Source organism: Budorcas taxicolor, chromosome 2 (genome assembly GCF_023091745.1).
Source record: "Budorcas taxicolor isolate Tak-1 chromosome 2, Takin1.1, whole genome shotgun sequence".
NCBI lineage: Eukaryota > Metazoa > Chordata > Mammalia > Artiodactyla > Bovidae > Budorcas > Budorcas taxicolor.
The window spans coordinates 30,934,750-30,954,407 of NC_068911.1; the positions used below are offsets into that span (position 1 = coordinate 30,934,750).

The 19,658-nt window shown below is 44.5% G+C and overlaps 1 protein-coding gene across 1 annotated transcript in view; it reads right to left on the reverse strand.

The window, feature by feature from the left end:
- Positions 1-6,515: 6,515 nt before the first annotated feature.
- SHISA9 (shisa family member 9) overlaps positions 6,516-19,658 on the reverse strand; it is a 352,186-nt gene continuing 339,043 nt past the window's right edge. Inside the window, exon 5 of the mRNA XM_052636022.1 lies at positions 6,516-6,898. Within this exon, the coding sequence (XP_052491982.1) occupies positions 6,516-6,898 (383 nt within the window). The remainder of the gene's footprint in view (positions 6,899-19,658) is intronic.

The following is a 19,658-nucleotide window of genomic DNA, read 5'->3' on the forward strand; positions in this document are numbered from 1 at the left end:
AATGAGCAGTACTGTGTAGGAGTTAAAGCATGAAGTCTGGAGTTCGAATCCCAGTTCTACTACTTAATAATTGAATGGCTTTCACAAAATTACTCAAGTTTTAGGTTTCCCTGGTGGCTCAGTGGTAAAGAATCAGCCTGCCAATGCAGGAGACGTGGGTTTGATCCCTGGGCTGGGAAGATTCCCCGGAGAAAGAAATGGCAATCCACTCCAGTGTTCTTGCCTGGAAAATCCTATGGACCGAGGAAACTGGCGGGTTGCAGTCCATGGAGTCACGAAAGAGTTGGACTTCACTTAGCGACTAAACAACAACTCAAGTTTTAGATAAATCTCTCACCTCCAAAGCTAATCGTGCCTACCTTATGCAGTTGTGAGGGTCCAGTATGACAGTCCCATCTAGTCTTCAGCAGTGGCTCATCCTGGGAGCTCTACAAATATAATTTACAAGGTGAGGGTGGTCATTATCGCCTGTGTTTTGTGACCAAGATTCACTAATGGAAGAGTCTGTCACTGCCTCCCACCGCCCACAGAGGTATGAGTCTCTGTCCTAGGACAGCATCTGTGGGGAAGGGGTGTGCTGTTCAGTCCCTCCACGGATCTGAACAGTTCCAGAGTACCGGAAAAGCATCCGCTGCCACCCAGGCTTCTCTGATGACCACAACTATGTCTCAGAGAGAAAGCCACAACATCTGCTCTGGGAGATACCAAGTGACCCATGACCAGTGAAGGATCCCAGATCCCAGACTGAGGACCCTCACTCTGACTGCAGTTTGGGGTCCACAATCCTTATGGACAACTTCTCCAAGTATCCAGAGGGTGGAAGCTTCATTCCCAGGAGATTCTAGACATCTGGGTATGAACAGCTCCTGTGAGCCCCCGCCCCCCATCCCTGTGTCTTTAAGACTTCCCATTAGTGTCAGAGCATGGGTGGGGAAGGGCTTTCCAGGTGGCTCATTGGTAATGAAATCCACCTGCCCACGCAGGAACCACAGGAGACTCCTGGTTTGGGAAGATCCCCTGGAGGAGGAAGAGGCAACACACTCCAGTATGCTTTCAGGGAAAATGCCGTGGGCAGAGGAGCCTGGTGGGCTCCAGTCCAGGGGGCCACAAAGAGTGGGACACGACTGAGCACGCACACATGCATGAGTGGAGCAAGGAGAGTCCCCCTGCCTCGTTCTGCTCTCTCTTCTAAGCCTTCTCACCCTACCATCCCTGTGTGTGGGGCTTTCTCTGTCCTTGCACACGATGGCCTGGGACTGCACGAGCATAAACACTCCTTGAAAGCAATGCTCAAATGATGTCTGATGGGAATTGGTGTGTAACCACCCCAGCTCCATGCCCATTTGGGTGGGATAATTCTCCCAGTTTCCCTGAAGCAGTAAACTCTAGTCACTCAGAGCGGTAGCTGACATGATCGAGCATCCTTGGTGGGCTGGTTTCCTTCCCATGTTTCTTTCACCTCCCCACCCCTTACCAGTGTTCCCTTCACATCTCAAACTCCTTGCACCAAATCCTTCTCTCAGAATCCCTCCCTTGTAGAACCACATTAAGGCAGATTTCTACCTGAGCATGCAAACTTAATGCTATTGGAAGCCAGGCAGGAAATGAAATTCAGTAAATAGTAGAAGAATCCAGTCTCCCATACTTTTTCAATATTTGTGTCTTTTACAAACCTAGTCATTGGTAACAACAAAGTGCAAATCTCAGCAAGATTCCTGACTATGAAGAACAGATTTAGTGATGATAAGAGAGATTGATCTGTGTTATACATTTCAAGGCAGGAAGTGAACTAAGAGACAGGACAGACTCTTCCCCAAAACCTTTCAAACTCTCCCAGAAAAATTTGTCCCAGTTAATTAAAAGTTTCCTTTACCTGTAATGATTTCCCATATATTTAGAGTATTAAACATTTAGCTGTCAATACTGCTATTCATTGGTGAAAACTCAGATCAAGATGTAGGGCCCTAGAAAGATACATGGCAACCCCAACAGCATCACATATAATCAATTTTATTGCCAGGTAAGAAATTCATATTAATATAATGAATACATATGTTTACAAATAAACATTCTTAGAAAACAAACAAATGTTTTTTTTTATCATTGTAGGAAGTATTATTGGTATCATAAACTCTGCAGTTGTTGACAAGTATTAACACAGGTTTACTTGCAGAACATACGGTTACTAAAATATTTGCACATAAAATATGCTCCATTTATACACACACAAAAAAAAAAACCTGGGGAGAGTTAGATGGGGATGCCAGGTGGAGCCCAAGGCAGATGAAGGATGAGATATTCTGGGAGGGCAAAGAGTGGTCAGATTCTGGTCCCATTGGGTTGGAAGTGGGGGGAGCAGCTAAGAGTACATAGAGGCAAGTGCCAGGCCATGGGATGAGAAGGCAGTCTCCCTGCCTTCTTCTGGTTTCTGTCTTCTAAATCTGCCCATTTTAGCTAGAGGAGCCTTGCCATCATAGCCATGGCCATCATAGTTCTACAGGTCATCCTTCAGGGTAATCTTTCAGTATCAAAAGGTCTGTCCACTCTCCCTAGAAGAAGCCAAAACACAAACTTCCCTGGCAAAACTTTCTCACTGCCCCCACATGAGTTCAGCTCCCAAAGCCCAGAGAAAGGTAACAAGGCTAAGTATTGGGCTTGCCACAAAGTTTGTAACACCTCACGGAAAAACCCAAAGGAAAATTTTGGCCCACCCAATACTGTTCTTGGATTCTCACCACTGCTACTTCTTACGGACCATGCTGCAACTTCACTGCCAAAATTATAGCTGCAGACTCCCAACTAACAAAATTCACTGGAGGCAGTTTACTTGGAAGAGAAGGAACACGAAGAATACATCCTGCAGATTCAGAGACCAAGAAAGGTCCTTAATCAGGGCTGGGGTAAAGGTCACACGAAAGGGATTGAGGACAGGGAGCAGAGAAACCAGCTCAATGGGAGACTAGAAGGAGAGAACTTTTGAGCTGAAGGAAACCTCACCAAATGAGCCAATCCCATATTTCCTTAAGTATGTGCTGTGTACCACTAGCAAATGCAAGACAAATTCAAGTAGTACATGCATAGGGCACTAATTAACATTGTCACGTGGGAAATGATTCCCTTTTCACTTTCGTCAGTCCATTTGATTATTTCAAAGAGAAAGTCTCCATTGGGGGCTAGAATATCTTCAGCAACTCTTGAATGTCTGCTAATCTGTTTAATAAAGAAAAGGGCCTCCCTGATGGCTCCGTGGTAAAGAGTCCGCTTGCTAGCAGGAAAAGCAGGTTTGATCCCTGGATCAGGAAGATCCCTTGGAGAAGGAAATGGCAACCCACTTCAGTATGCTTGCCTGGGAAATCCCACAGACAGAGGAGCCTGGCGGGCTACAGTCCATGGAGTCGCAAAGAGTCAGACATGACTAAGTGACTGAAAAACAACAATAACAATAAAGAAAAGTGGAGAGAAAGAGAGGAGGGAAAGAAGGAAGAAAAGGGGACAGCAAAGGCCAGGCTCAAACCCTTCCATGGGCAATAGTCTGTAATTAGAACTTAATAATTTTACACTTACTTCCTGTTTAGGATGGCTGCCACTGAGGAATACTGGTTTTCTATTTATGATACTGGCAGGAAGTTTTCCTTTCAGAAGGTAAATGTATTTAAAATGCACCAATTTATCACTGAAAATAAGCAGGTCTCCAGGGTAATGGTAGCAAATAACACTTCCTGCTCCACTGACTCTAACACCAGCACTTTTAATACATTCTTAATTCAAAGCCACTAGACTCAGGACACATAGAGCCATATACTAAATAAATGTCACTGAAGATTACCAGGGAAGGTCTAATATTTTCTAAATCTGACTTCAAATAACTTATTTATTGAAGTTAGAACACTAATAATGAAAACCCATAAGACATAGAAAATACCATATGCATGAAAAATGGCCCTCATATTATAAATAACTATGCATTTCCCTCCATTCCCACTTGGAAAGAAATGAGTGTGAGGCCTTGCTTTGTCAGAAATGTCTTGGAGTTCTGTGTATTTAATGCTAGATGGTGGCTGTGTACTTGTTTAACAAACGCTGATCTCTTTTCATCTTAGGTATCAGTGCTGTTTTCTGGCTGTTTCTTTTTTAGGTGCATGACAATGCTGTTTACGTGGTCATTTAAAGTGTTACAAAAAACGCATCAATTTAGGTACAAGTATTGTGACAGGAACACACAGACATACCAAAAGTGTGTTGCAAGTACACAGATAACTAACATCAACGAGACATTGACCAAGCCCCATGGTGTTTACTCTACAGTGGGGAGCACTGGGATTTCAGCCAAGAGGCTGAGAAAACAAGCACTGAAACCCCCATCCCTGCTTCACCTAGCACAGAGCCTCGGTCTGCACAGGGATCCAACAGGAGGTCTTCTGGGCACGATTTCATTTTTTCATTTTCATTTTCAGAAAGCTTGAAAATCTTGATCTCTCCCCAATTCCCCATGTAGCAATGGAAGACTAAAGCCCAGAGGGATGAAATGCATGGTGCACATCCCCAGATCAGCCGGGGCTAAGGAATAAACAGCTGGTTTCCCTGATCCCATGACGTCAGAGTGCAGAGATGAGGAGGCAGAATGCTGAAGTCCAGCATTCCAGGAAGGGTCTTGGACCAGACCACATTTAGCTTCTGACAACAGAAGACCTTGGGGTCTCTCAGAGGCTCCTGTTAATTAGCCAAACCTTTGAGGGACAAATTGAAAACTTCTCACCTTAAATGCAAATCTCTTCTCTGTCAGTTCCCCTCTTTGGACTTCCACTAAACTTCCTTCATGGTCAGTGGTAAAGAATCTGCCTGCCAATGCAGGAAATGCAAGTTTGATCCCTGGGTGGGGAAGATCTCCTGGAGAAGGAAATGGAAACCCACTCCATATTCTTGCCTGGGAAAATCCATGGATGTAACCTGGCAGGCTACAGTCCATGGGGTGGCGAGAGTCGGACGTGACTTAATGACTAAACCACCACCACCAAGCAAATCAAACTAGTAGGAAAACTGTCTTTGTTGGGACGTCCTTTAGCTACGAGAACCAACCTGAACACCCACCTTGGGGGATCATGAATGGGGGATGGATGTACCACAGTACCTGGGGAGGTGGTTTGGAGGGACCATGGTACCCAGAAATGCTTGGGGAGCTAAAAGGTCATGGGACTCATGGAATTTTGAGGGTGTGGGTGGTAAGGAGGTCTTGGTCTTTGCAAGTGGCAACAGCCCCCTCAGAGTGTGTGGTGGGGTGGGCTCACCAACAAAAGGAGGATGGAAACAACTTCTACTACTGCAGAAAGACAGGAGGGAGGAAGGTGAAAGAACACAGGTTGCATTTGGGAAACAAGACTGTCATTCAACAGTGACACATTGAAGGCACCACCCACGCTTATGACATTTTCAGTCCAAAGCAGTTGAAATTTGGTAGCGGCGGCGGCGGCAGCAACAGGCTGAAAGGGAAGGGAGTCAGGAATAGACAGTTAACAGAGGACCGGGTTTTGTGTCTGTTTCCTGTCTCAGAGGCTAGGGGGCAATGCCAGAAGTCACAGGCTCCGTGTCCCCTTCTGGCCTCTCGTTGACATCTCAACTGTGAATTTTGTTTGTTCTTGATGGCGTTGTCTTGAAAATGTTGGACAAAAACTACTTTGCTGTTCTTGTCTGCTTGGTAGTGGGATTCTGTTGTACTTTTCTTTTTTAAAAAATAGTTATTGAAGATTCTCTGGACCCTCTTCCTGCCATACAAGCCTACCCTTCCCACTTCCATGGTCTTTATGGGAGTTGTCTAAAAATGGCCTCTCTTTCCCATCACTGTAGGTGGGTTCAGGATCTGTTTATTTTTTGTGAGTTTGACTGTATGTTGTTTTTGCTTCCAACCTTGATGATATGAAAAGTACTAAAAGCATGGTGGTGGTGGTGGGGTCCAGTTACTACCTAACGCTTAGCAAAGTTCTGTGTCCATATCTCTACTTCCTGGGATTAGGAAATGCTTATCACAGGCACGCACGACCCCTTTTCTCTACCCCACCCTTTCCACCCTTTTCTCACTTTTTCACCCAGAAACAGACAACATGTGGTAAATGGTATATGTGCTCAACTGGACAATTTCTCTAAATTGTGCTACTTTTTTTTTTTTTTTTCCATCATGGATTTCAGTTTCAAGTTAGGAGGAAAAGAAAAAATCAGCCCCATGGTTTGGGCGTGTGAGTCGGCCACCTCAGCCCTGAAGTTGAAAGAGGGTGTCTCCATTCCCCCTTGGCTGTACCATGGACCGTCCACGCTCCCGTCTTGCTAGGCTGCCTGCCGACACACGTTAGGCAGGACAAAGGAAAACCACGATTCCATGTCACCAGGAGGTTTATCATCAATTGCTGTGGAGGATGAGTGTGTAGGTGGGTGTGCTGGCGGGGGACAGGGAAGACGTGGGCTGGGGTATTTTTTTGCCTCTCTCAGTTGAGTGTGGTCTCCAGGATGTCCCCTGTGGCGACAGCTCAGACAGTCACTTCCGTTTTGCTGTTGGTGATGAAGTATGGCTGTGGGGGTGGGTAGTGCGGGGTGCGAGTTCCCAAGGGGTCGCTGGAGCCTGACTCAGCCGTGCCAAGCTTGCCCTTGTTCCCATAAGCCTGTTGCCGCCGGAGAGACTGATCCTTGGGGTCCCAGCTCTTAAAGTTGGCAGTGGAGTTGTAGGCCAGGGGGTGGGGGGGCGTCTTGTTGGTGCGGGACTTCTGTCCATTCTGCTTGGCAGGGCCGTGCTCAGGGCTGAAAGCCCGTGGCTCATCCTCCACTCTTACAGGATGCAGAGGTAAGTTCCCCTTGGCAGCCAGCTCAGCCAGGTGCCGTCGCTTGGAGTAGAAGTCATCGTTTACCTTGTCGGCTGTACAATGGGACAGGTAGGTGGACGAAGGAGGGGAAGAGAGAGCAGAGAGAGGGAGAGAGAGGAGAGAGAGAGAAAGACAGTTAGGGATCGGCCAGGTCAACCCAAGAACAGCATCTCAGTGGGCCAACAGTCCAACAAGACACACACTAGAAACACCACCTGGAGCAGACAGAAGGAAGGAAGACAGGGCCATGTGTTTTTCACAAACAAGACCACGATCAAGAAGGTGAGGGCATCCCCAGTGCAATCTCTAGCTTTGCCCACCTTGATCCTTCTTCCCTCACCATCACACCTAGCACTCTGCCCTCCTCGCCTTTCTCATAAAATACCAGTGTTGTTTCATCATTATGAAAACGATAGCTTCCCAGTAGAGAAAATATTGAACACCCTGAGAAATATTCATATCTATCAGCTACTGCACAAAACAATCGCTATCAATACTTGTGTATATTTCCTCTTGGTTTTCTCAACAGCTTCACTTGGAATTTGTATTAGTGCTTTTGTTTTTGCTTTCTGCAGTTAGGCAGACTGGTGTTCAAATCCCACTTCTGACACATACTAGCAGTGTAACTTTGATATAAATAACCTTTATTACCATCAGCGTCTGCACCAGGAAAGTGGCTTCAATAAAAAGGCTATTTTATAGGTTTGTTTAATGGGTTAAGTGATATGACATACGTAATGTGCTTAGGTGTTAGTCACCATTATTATCATCGTTATAAATAATTATAATTTCCCATGTAACTTTCTAACTAGCATTTCTTCATATTTTTATGAGTCATTAACAAAGAGTACCCTAATACCTACATAATATTTCAGTGAGCAGAACTACAAAAATCAACCAATTGTCCTATTGATGAACATTCAAGTGGTGCCAACATTTTGCTAATATAAATGAGGCTGAAATGAGAATTTTCTAGACTAAAGCTCTCTTTGTATTTAGAACTTTGAAAGGAAAATAATTCTTAAAATATCTTTCAGTCTATAAGAGGGGATGGAAAACTATAGCTCATAAATCAATCTAGCTCCCACTGGTTTTTGCAAATAGTTTTACTGGAATCATCCCCAGATCCATTCCGTCACCTACTGTCTGTGGTCGCCTTTGCTCTGCAGTAGTAGATTTGAGTACTTGTGACAGAGACTGCATAGGTTACATAGCCTGAAATATTTACTGTCCAGCCCCGAAATGAATTATCTGAAGTAGAATTACTTGGCCAAAGGGTGCAAACATTATTAAGGCCCTTTATACCTATTGACAACCATGCTACAAAAGAATTATACCAATTTCCACTTTATTCATTACACTTTAGAGCACTGAATGACTCACTTCTTTATTTTTTTGTTGTTTCTTCCTTCCTTCCCGTCTTCCTTCTTTCTTTTCCTTCTCTCTCAATTTATTTAATAAGCTTCTGAGACTTCTATATTTTATTTTCTCTCACTATTCTTTTATTAGGAGAGCCTCTATACCCTTAAAATTACCATGTTAGCAATAAACTTTTGAACGTACATCTCCCAGGAGCCCAGAAGAATGTGCTGCTCTTTTATTCACACTTCTAACATCTCATACTGTTCCATGTATGAATGTATGTAAATTCATGGAGGTCATTGCCCGTCTATGTTTATTTTCTCATTTGATCCTTTCAACAACTACAAGAGGTGGTAAAGATGGGGATTATGGCATCTGCTTGACAGATTAGGAAACTTTCAAGCTAAGGCATGTGACATTATTTAACTGAGGTTACTCACAACTAGTGACTGAGCCAAAGTAGAACCTAATTCCAATAGGTGCTATTTGATGTTTTTGGAAAATTGCAGAGGGAAAGGTTTGCTTTCAGGACTGAGCAGACAAATAAGCCCCCCTGACCCCCTCTGCATCTGTATCAGAAAGCACTCATTGAGCTCTTTCCTAGTAGGTGCAGCCTGTACTTAAACTCCTCAGCACAATGCCCCAAGAAGCCACATGTTAATTTCTAGGCTCAATGCAGTTTAGGTTGGGTTTTTGTCCATGTTTAATACAAACATCCCTGCATAAATGCAATCTTTCAAGAGAATGCTCCCCTCTTCTTTGAATTGTAGAGCTGCATGCAGCCACAGAATATCAATGCCAAAAGGAACCATGGGATAGCTACCGACATGGGAATGAGTTTTTAAGTTAATAGTAAAACTGCTGTCTTCTAGAGGAAAGTTCTAGGTTTCCAGTGCCATAATGCCCCAACAGAAGGATGCTCTGACACCATCTCCTTGGACTTCAAAATTCATGTATCCAGTTATCTTCAGGACAGTCACTGGCATCTCCCACTCAAGGTGGCCAAGCCTGAATACGTCAACACCACCCAGTCTGTTCTTCAGGTCCTTCCTTCTGTCGAGAGTGGGAACACCAACTCTCTGGTTACTCAAGCCAGGAACACAGGAGCAGGTGCTGATGTCATCTTCCTCTTCTCCCCAGCACAACTGCTAACCCATAGGTCCTTCCAGCTGTACCTACCAACTGTTCCTCTAGCCTATGCAGCCAAAGGCATATTTCTAAATGCAAAAATGACCATCTACCAAAACCTCTCCAAGCAGTTTTGTTTAGTCACTCATCAAGTAGGCATGGGCCAGGTGACAGACACTGGTAATATAAGGGAGAATCAGAAAAAGACAAAGTCCCTGACCTCATGGAGTGGCTATTCTGCTAGGGAGGATGGAAAGTAACCAAATAATCCCACAAATTACATCAAAGTAAAAATATGATAAGTGTTGTGAACCGTCAAGTCTTTTGAGTATTTATAATAAGGTCTCTGAGCTGGTCAGAGAACCAGAAGTTGGAGCTGACATGTCTCACCCCTTCATTTACACCAGATGCTCTGATATTTATCTTTCAAGACTAAGCTAAGGTGTCATTGCCTGATTCTCCCAGATCCCTCAGCAACCCCTGTTCTGTCTATCATAGCACTGACTGTGCTGTCTTGTAATTTTCCATTTTCACATCTATTTGCTCTCATTAGACTGTGAGTGCTTTGACAGCAGAAACCTTATCTTTCCATCTGCCTGGCTCAGGGGTTCTCCATGCTGGCAGTGCATGGGAATCACATGGGAGAACTTTTAGAGCATACACTTCTTCTTCTTCCAATTTAGGTTCCTTTTAATTCTTTTTCTTGTGTGATTGCTGTGGCTAGGACTACCAATATTATGTTGAATAAAAGTGGCAAGAGTGGGCATCCTTGTCCTGTTCCTGATTTTAGCAGAAATGCTTTCAGCTTTTCACCATTGAATAGGATGTTAGCTGTGGCTTTGTCATTTATGGTTTTTATTATGTTGACATATGTTTCCTCTATGCCCACTTTCTGGTGAGTTTTTGTCATAAATGGATGTTGAATTTTATCAAAAGCTTTTTTTCCCATCACTGACTCAATGGACATGAGTTTGAGCAATCTCTAGGAGTTGGTGATAGACAGGGAAGCCTCACATGCTGCAGTCCATGGGTTACAAACAGTCAGACACAACTGAGCGACTGACCTGAACTGATTGAGATGACCCTGTGGATTTTATTCTTCAGTTTGTTAATGTGATGTATACACTGATTGATTTGCAGATACTGAAAAATCTATGCATCCCTGAGGTAAATCCCACTTGATCATAGTGTATGATTTTTATAGAATTACAGATTCCTGGGTCCCTCCCCCAAACAATTTCATCAGAATCTCTGAGGGCGTGGTCCAGGCATTTTTTTTTTTTTTAAGCCTCCCTGGATGATTCTAATATACAGCCCAAGTTGAGAACCAAGTTGAGATATAGTCCTTGTGTCTAGCATGGTGCCTGTACATAAGGGTTTTTTTTTTTTTTTTAATTAAAAAAGACATGACTACTCATTTTATTTTTCTTATCTCCAGCTGCCTCCCAGCTCAGGCACCCTTCCATCATATAAAGTTTGACAAAGTCAGATCCCTCCATGACAGGTCGTTCTCCAGGCATGGGTCACAGCTGCCTTTCTACATTTGTTTACTCAGTTCATCCGTTATTGTCTAACTCTTCCACGAGAGTTTCAAGAAAGAGAGACCGGGTCTGATTTTAGCCCACCATTGTATAAGCAATGTCCAACCTAGTTCCTAACAGATGTTAGATATGCAATAAATATTCAGCAAATAAATTATGATCAAAATACAAAGCACAGGTAATATCAGGACAATAGTAGGAGTGGAAGTTCTTTTCCCTCTTTTAGTCTCCTGCTAAAAGTCTCACCCACCATCATTCTGCACCCCCAGCATCATTCAGAACCATTTATCCCCATATTCCTCTTTCCAATCAATGGACTAGTCTAAGGCCAGCTCAGATCAAGGGATGCATTTGAGGCTTCCTATTTCTGACAACCTCGGGAAACTGATTATGAAGCAGGGGTGCCAATAAATTGGCCAGTTGATATCCTCTCAAAAAGTTCTAGATAAAAAAAGAAAGAAGGCTGAGCACCAAAGAATTGATGCCTTCAAACTGTGGGGCTAAAGAAGACTCCTGAGAGTCCCCTTGGACTGCAAGGAAATCAAATTAGTCAATCCTAAAGGAAATCAACCCTGGATATTCATTTAAAGGACTGATGCTAAAGCTGAAGCTCCAATCTTTGGCCACCTGGTGTGAAGAGTTGACCTACTGGAAAAGACCCTGATGCTGGGAGGGATTGAAGGCAGGAGGAAAAGCAGATAACAGAGGATGAGATGGCTGGATGGCATCACTGACTCAATGGACATGAGTTTGAGCAAACTCTGGGAGATAGTGAAGGACAAGGAAGGCTGGCATACTGCGGTTCACTGTGTTGCAAAGAGTCAGACACAACTTAATAACTGAACAACAAAAATAGTCATAGAGGCAGCTCTTGCCATATCAGTGCTGGTGTGAGAAGCAGCCCCCACTAAGAAATCATGGAGTCCCACATGGAGAACCTACATCCTTTTCCACACTCAGCCCTGAATACGTCCTTTGGAGAACTTGGCACTGGGAAGCACCTGAGCTCTGAAAATGTTTGGTATATGGTGCAAAGGTGGGACAGAAAAGTCTGTAGGCTTTGGAGTCAGAACCTGAGTATATGAGATGTTGGTAATTTCAACCTCTTATATTGCTATTTCTGTTGGTGTAAAATGAAGATAAAATAAGTAATCTGAGGTTTATTGTTAGGAATAAATTATATGAGACATAGAAGCTATATAGCATAACTCTGAAAGAGAGTAACTATTCAAGACATCTATTTTGTCTGTCTTCTGGTTTATGAAGGAGGCACTGGATTAAATCCAACATTTACTGAGCACTCTGTGCCAGACATCCTGCTAAGCACAAAGGAAGCAGTCATCCAAACCAACCATCCTTCCTCCCTTCCTTTCTTCTTTCCCTCTTTGCTTCCTTCCTGCCATGTGTGATGGATGCCTAGTTCTCATTATGAGATGACATAAGAAGGGGCCTTTTTCACTTGGGATGAGGGGCTGGTTAGGGAATGCATCCTTGTGGATGCTGTTTTAGGTGGCATCTGAAGGTAAAAAGTAGCAGAAACAGCACCCAGATGAAGGCACATAGGGTGTATTGCAAAAGTAGCTGTAATACTTTGCAATTTCTTCCAGTAGGAAGTAGAGTTATATTCCACTTTTGGAATATAACCTGACCTTGTGATTGGGTTTAATCAGTAGGCTGTAGCAGAAATGATGTCATGCACATCCCAAATCTGTGCTTTTAGAAGTTCTACTGCTTCTGCTCTCAGGCTCTTGGTACCTTGCCTCCATGTGCAAAAAGAAGCCCAGGTTAGCCTCCTGAAGGATGAAAAACCTGCATTCCAGTTGCCCACATTCACCCAGCCAACAGTAGCCTGGTACCTGCCAGATACCAAGTGAGGCCATCCTAGACCATTAGCCCACCTGCCATTAGCCATACAGATACCAAACAGCCATTAGCCCACCTGCCAGCTGACCACAGATACCAAGAAGGCCTGGACAAGAACAGCCAAGCCAACCCAAACCAGAATAATTGCCCAGCTAACCCAGAACCACAAGCCATATAAGCAGTTTCTATGTTAAGCCACTAGGTTTGGGGGTTATTTGTTATGCAACAGTAGATAACTGATACAGGACAACATTTACAAAAGCCCTGAGGTGGGAAGTAGTATGGTAGTTTCAAAAACTGAAAGGATATCTATGTAATAAAGGGAAGAAAACAAGGGGTTAGCACATCATCTAATGTTCTGTAGGGAGGATTCTACTACTCACATCTATTGTCTGATACCCTCCCTTCACAAAACTCAGAGGTGTTTTCTACAAGTGCAGAGCAAGTACAGACTTGCTGCCTCGGGTGTGAAACTGTCCTTCAAAGAGTTATTTTCAAGATTATTTCAACAAGGATGTGGTTGGTGGTTAGGTTGGATGAACTGTTCCCACAGTCAGAAAATGCAATTTTCATGGAATCCTCTTTCTCATCCCCTCTGATTCAGGTATCAAGGACAGGAAAGAAATGCTTACCTGGCCACTCTCAGCTTTGTGCATTACGGTCCCTGTCTTAGTATATTAAAAAGCTACTTGTGAAAGAAATCACAGATTCATTGAGCAGCTTTGTAAGCCCCATTAGTAAATGTATTAACCTAATAATCTCGGGTATCTCATGGGCAGATGGCTAACAAGCCGACCAGGAAACAGATGTGTGAGGCTTTCAACAACACTGGTCCTCTCCGTTTTGATTTTTCTTCATTTAAAGAGAGGAAGAGGGAATGAAAAAGGTGCTTTCTTTCCAATAAGCCTAATTGCCTTGAAGGAACCAAGGCTATAAAATTAAACTGTACCTTCCTCCATCTGTCTCTCTCTTAATTAGCAGCAGACACTGGTACAGGTGCTGGGTGGGATGGAGCCTTGCCTCCGTGGAGATGGAGAGAGTCAAGGTAATAACCAGTTTTCAAAACAAGCTACATAGCTGAGGGTCTCAGCAGGTGGCCTCCCACCTACCTTCTTTCCTTGGGACAAAGGTATCTTAAGAAGAGGTTCCCACAGCTCCTTCTCAGTTGGTGTTCATCTTGGGTCTCAGGTGATGGATTTCACCTGGTAAGCAATGTCCCAACCTAGGCTTTCACTAATTCCCCACTTATCCCTATCTTTGGTCCAAGAATATAGCAAAATAAGCTTCCCATCACATTTACAAATCAAATCCAAGTGATTTGCATGACTTGGTCTGCCTGACCTGATCCCTGGCTCTTGGTCCACCCTTATCCTTCCCACACTTGCTATGACCTCACATAGTGTACTGGTTTCCCAAGGCTGCCACAGCAAGTTGCCACAAACTAGGCAACTCCAAACAACAGAAATGGATTCTCTCCCAGTTCTGGAGGCCAGGTGTCAGTGGGTCTGTGCTCCTTTTGCAGGCTCTAGTGAAGCATCCTTTCTTGTCTCTTCCAGCTTCCAGCGGTGGCAGTAATCCTGGCATTCTCTGCCTGTAGCAGCATCTCCTGTCTTTGCTCCTGACTTCACAGGGCTCTCCTCTGTGTGTGTGCCTATGTGTCCAACTTCCAATTTGTTCTGTTTCTCGAATACATCGTCCACACTGTGGAAGGCTTCATGATCTGGGCTTCACAGGGATAGAAAGACTGGAGCTTCAGGGCAGGAGAACCAGGTTGCTGCCCAGCTCCAAACCCCTGGCTGGAAACTTGCAGAGGCATGAACATTTTCTTTTCTTTTCTTTTTTTTTTTTTGGCATGAACATTTTCTATCAGCCATAGCTCAGGGGAGCTAGGATGGAGTCAGGTGCAGGAGGCAGGGATTGATTAAAGAGACTGCCTGGAGACAGCAGCAGGCTGTGCTGACGCACCACCCTCCCAGCTCCCCCAGCAGTAATCTTTAATCTGACTAAGAGCTCCCCTTTAGGTGTATGCTCTGCCCCAGGTACCCAGATAGGGAATGGACATTTGTTATCCCATTTAACACTCTCAAGGGCTTCCCTGGTGGCTCAGATGGTAAAGAATCTGCCTACAGTGCAGTAGGACCTGGATTTGACCCTTGGAGAAAGGAATGGATACCCATTCCAGTATTCTTGCCTGGAGAATTCCATGGACAGAAGAGCCTGGCAGGCTACAGTCCATGGGGTCGCAAAGAGCTGGACACAACTGAGCTATTAACACTTGTACTTTCACACTCTCAATATCCTAATGAGATAGGTACTATGATTGGTCTCCTTTTATAAATGGGGAAACTGAAACAAAAGAGCTTTGGCGATGTGTCCAAGTGACAATGCTGGGATCAGAATCCAGGGAACCTGGCTGAATTCCAAGTATCTTAGAATTTATGAATCTGTGGCAACAACACTCACCACTATTTAACCATCTGCCCACCTGATAGAAGAAGCTCTTGTTTCCTTAACAAGTTTCTATCCACTAGAAAACATTTTCCCCAAACTCCAAAGAAAATGGAGGGCAGAGTGAAAATTACATGGAGAAGATACTTTTCTTGATTCCTCCTCTGAAAACACTAGGGATTGAGATATACATGTAAAGCTTGTTCACACAAGGTGATATCAAAATGTCACAACTGGAAATCTCATGAAGTCTCAAATTTTCCCTGAAGGCAAGATCTGTTTGCTGCTTTCTTCCTTAAAGTGGGACAGGAGAAAGGGAGCTGGGGTGTCATAGACTGCCTGCCAGGTCCTCCGCACTCAGCTGGCTACTGCATTAAAGAGTGCGGGTCTCACCTCCTCTGAGATGCACTGGCATTGGCTGGAGTGCTGGCCAGTCACCAACCACAAGCGGTTTCCTTTTGCACAGCTGGGTTGGCTAAGATGCTATATGCTTCTCATAGAACTGGGAGGGGCCTGAGGCTTCATCATTGCTCCAGCCAGGCACACCCAGGTGCTTTAGATGAATCATCTCATTTAATTGGCCCCCTGCCCCACCCCGAGCCAATGAGGTAGACGTGATCGCCTGGGTGTTTCATGCTACATCACCCTGATTCTCTCCACGACAATGTGGAGAGATCCCATTCTGAGATATTCACCAATATTCTTTTCCCTCTGCTTCAACTCTCCCCTCCCCACCACTCAGAGAGCAGAGATCACTTTTGATGGTGACAAAGGGTTCCAAGTGTTGCTTCTGAATCCTACAATGAGATTTCAACAGCCACAGTAGAGTCATGGAGGGTGAGACTTCAGCAATAAGATCTGAGAAGGCTGAGAGAGAAAGAAAGATTAGTGAGATTGAGAGCCTGGAGGATTCAGTGCATCAGGTTTATAAAGCAGATAGCAGAGTTTGGAAGAATGTACCCTTGCCTTCTGTAACTGTAGAATCTTCTTTACAATACAGTAGAAAGAACATGAACTTGGAAAGCACATGGACCTGAGTTCAAATCTCAGTGTATAAGCTGGAGTCCTTCACAAAGTTACCTAAGTTCCTCAAAGCTTCCCCAATAAAATTGAAAATAAAATAACAATGCTGGGTGATTTTCATTGTTATATGGCAGAAACCAACACAGCACTGTAAAGTAACTATCCTCCAATAAAAAAATAACAAGGCCTGCCTATGTGGTAGGGGGTTAAGGTATTCAAGAGCATCGTATGAACTATACTGTATAATGTGAAGTACTAATGGCCTTGCTTCATAGTAGGTATTCATTAGACAATAGCCACTATTGCTTCATTGTCAAAAAATAAAAGAATATAAAATGAGGATAAGAAGACCTACTCTGCAGAGTGCAGCAGAGAAGTAAACAAGATGAGGCATGAAAACAAAAACCACTATGCATGGTGCACAGTAGGACTCCTTAAATGTATACCCCTCATGAGATGATATTATAAATACTGCTACTTGTCTCCCAGAACTCTTCTACCATTTTTTCCTGAGCACATGGCCACCCAGCCCTAGATTTCCCCAGCCTCCTTAGAAGCTAACCTTGGCCATGTGGCTGATCTGTCACCAATGGAATGTTAGCAAAAGGGATGCATTCAATTTCCACTCACATTACTCACTTAAAAGAAAATGGGTTGCCCTGGGTGTCCTATCTCCCCCTTCCCATAGGTGATGACAACAACTAACTATAACAGTGCAGACAAGGACAATACAGTAGAGGGTCTGCAGAGCAACAATGTTGCAGGAACCTGGGTCCCTGAGTGACAGCCTGGAGTACATAGCCCTACCAGTCTGGACCACTCCCTTTGGGGCTATGACATGAAACAGACATATATTTCTTTCTTTTAAGCCACTGTATTTAGGGGGCCTTTTGGTTCATTAGGACAGTATTGACCTTTTATTTATATAGGGATGTTTCCTTGGTTTCTACATTATTTCTCTCCATCATAAGCTGAATTTAAAAAAGGGGAAACAGTTCATGTTTTTAAAAAAACACCCAGGTATTTCTCTCTTCTTTTGAAATGCATGCTGTAAAGCTACAGAGGCTTCTGGGGCTCTCTCAGCAGGCAGAAATAAGAAAGGCAGAAAACAAACAAACAAACAAAAAAGCCCAGCTTCCCAGGCAGAAGAGAACCAGGAAGAAGATGGAAAGATTTGTCTTTATGGCAAATCAGCCCCATTTCACCTGGTTCTGGGCCTCGCTGCAGAGATACAAGAAAGGAAAATCACATTTGAACCAGTTTCTAATGAAACCCAGGACTCCTGGCTGTTCCTATAGGGCTGCACATCTTTCCTGAAGCCTTATCTCTCCAAGAGAGAAAACTGGAGATGGGAGAACAGGAGCCTGGCCCTTTATGTCTCTGCCCTGAGAGCTCCCATGTGGAGGTCCTGCTACCTTTGTTGAGAGGGTTCTGGAACAGTTCCTGGCTTGGGCTTTGCACCAAAGTTGTCCACCTGCACCATTGGCCCCTTGGTTGTGGCTGCAGGGAGCGCTCTGTGAATGTCTTGTTGCCAACGGACCTATGAAACCTCAAGCCCTCTGTCTCTTCCCTTAGGCAGCCCTGCTGAACAGTCACTGCTTTCTGAAAGGCTACTGAACAAAGATGGATGGCCTCACTGTCCATCCATGGCTGACCTCAGGATCCCCTGTCTTGAAAGGTCCTAGATGGAACTTGTGCACTCCTTCACTGCCTTTCATCCTGCTCCATAGATGGAGATATTTCTTTTTAGAAATTCATTACTTGGTTTGTCTTATGATCAACCTCCTAGCTGGTGAAATTTTACACATCTGGTGATTTTTTAAAGGGAGGAAATAAAGGTCAATTCTCCTTAATCCTACCTACCTCCTTCCAATGTACTGTAGCAAAGGTCCATCTCAGAGTAGATGATAAGATTTGGTACCCTGTGTTAGATGAATGCATGAAGGACCTCCATTCTTCCCTGTTCCCTATATCCATATTCTTTTTATGTGACTTTGAAATTCACCCCTCAAAAGAAGGATCTCGTTTCCTCACCACTGGATTCCAAGTTCATCCATGTGACTAATGAAGGTGAGCAGACATGACACACACAGAAGCTTGCAAAGTGCTTTTTGGCATTTGGCTGCTCTCTCACACCTTTGTCCCCAACATGAGAACATGTCTGCACTACCTTCTCCTAGGTTGAAAGACAGCTGGAGCAGAACCAAGTCACCCCAGTCTTTCCAGCTGAAACTAGCCTACATTAGCCAACATTCAGCCAACCCCCAGATATACGGGTGAACTCAGTTGAGATTAGAAGAACCTCCTGCATCAGCATAAACCACTGGCACTTAGACCCCAGTCCCAGCAAGTGCTGAGCTAAATAATTTTAAGGCATGAGATTTGAGGTTGCTTGTTATGCAGCATCAGTGTAACAATGGATAACTGATACAAATACCAATCATTCACTCACCCTACTCCCAGGAAGAGCCCCAGTTCCCAGATGGGGATCCATGTTGCCTCTACTCTAAATCCACATGGTTTGGATGACATACCCATCCACTCCTTACCCCCAACCATTCTCCAGTGACGACAAATGACCCATTTCATTGCCCTCACCATAACAATTTGTCCAGAGGTGAGTGGTCACATGACAAGGTAGTCAATCAGAATAAAGCCAGGGATCTTTACTTATGGAGACAGAGGGGCCAATGAGATCAAGGATCCCTGCCTTCCACTTATAGGAGAAGCAACCAGAGCTGTGGGCTCCCCGTGACAGCCAACAGAACAGAAGCAGCACTGGATCTAAACACAGGCTTCCTGGCTTCCACCTGGTTGGTTTTTTTGCTATTTCCCACGGCCTCTTCTGAAAAGACAAGATTCCCCTCAAATGCAACGCCCAACTCCATTTAATAATTTATTAATAAAATATATGTTGTGTGTCTACTATATGCCAGGGCCACCATGCAAGATTTGGGGGAATTTAGCATGCATGGCATCAGTATGTACATGCTTCAGTCATGTCCAGCTCTTTGAGACCCTATGCAGCGTAGCCAGCCAGGCTCCTCTGTCCATGGGATTCTCCAGGCAAGAATACTGGAGTGGGTTGCCAGGCCCTCCTCCAGGGGCCCTTCCCAACTCAGGGATCAAACTCGTGGCTCTTGTGTCTCCTACACTGGTAGGCATTTTGTGTGTTTGTTTTTGCCACTAGCGCCACCTGGAAAGAGTCCTTAGCCTCAGAAGGACACACTCAAACTAGTACTCAGGGCTGGGCACGCGGACCTCCAGCAGTGACCACTAGGGGGAGACTTGCCTGGAAAACGTCAGGTATTAACAAATACGAATCGCCAGTCCAGGTTCAATGCATGATACTGGATGCTTGGGGCTGGTGCACTGAGATGACCCAGATGGATGGTACAGGGAGGGAGGAGGGAGGGGGGTCAGGATGGGGAACACGTGTATACCTGGT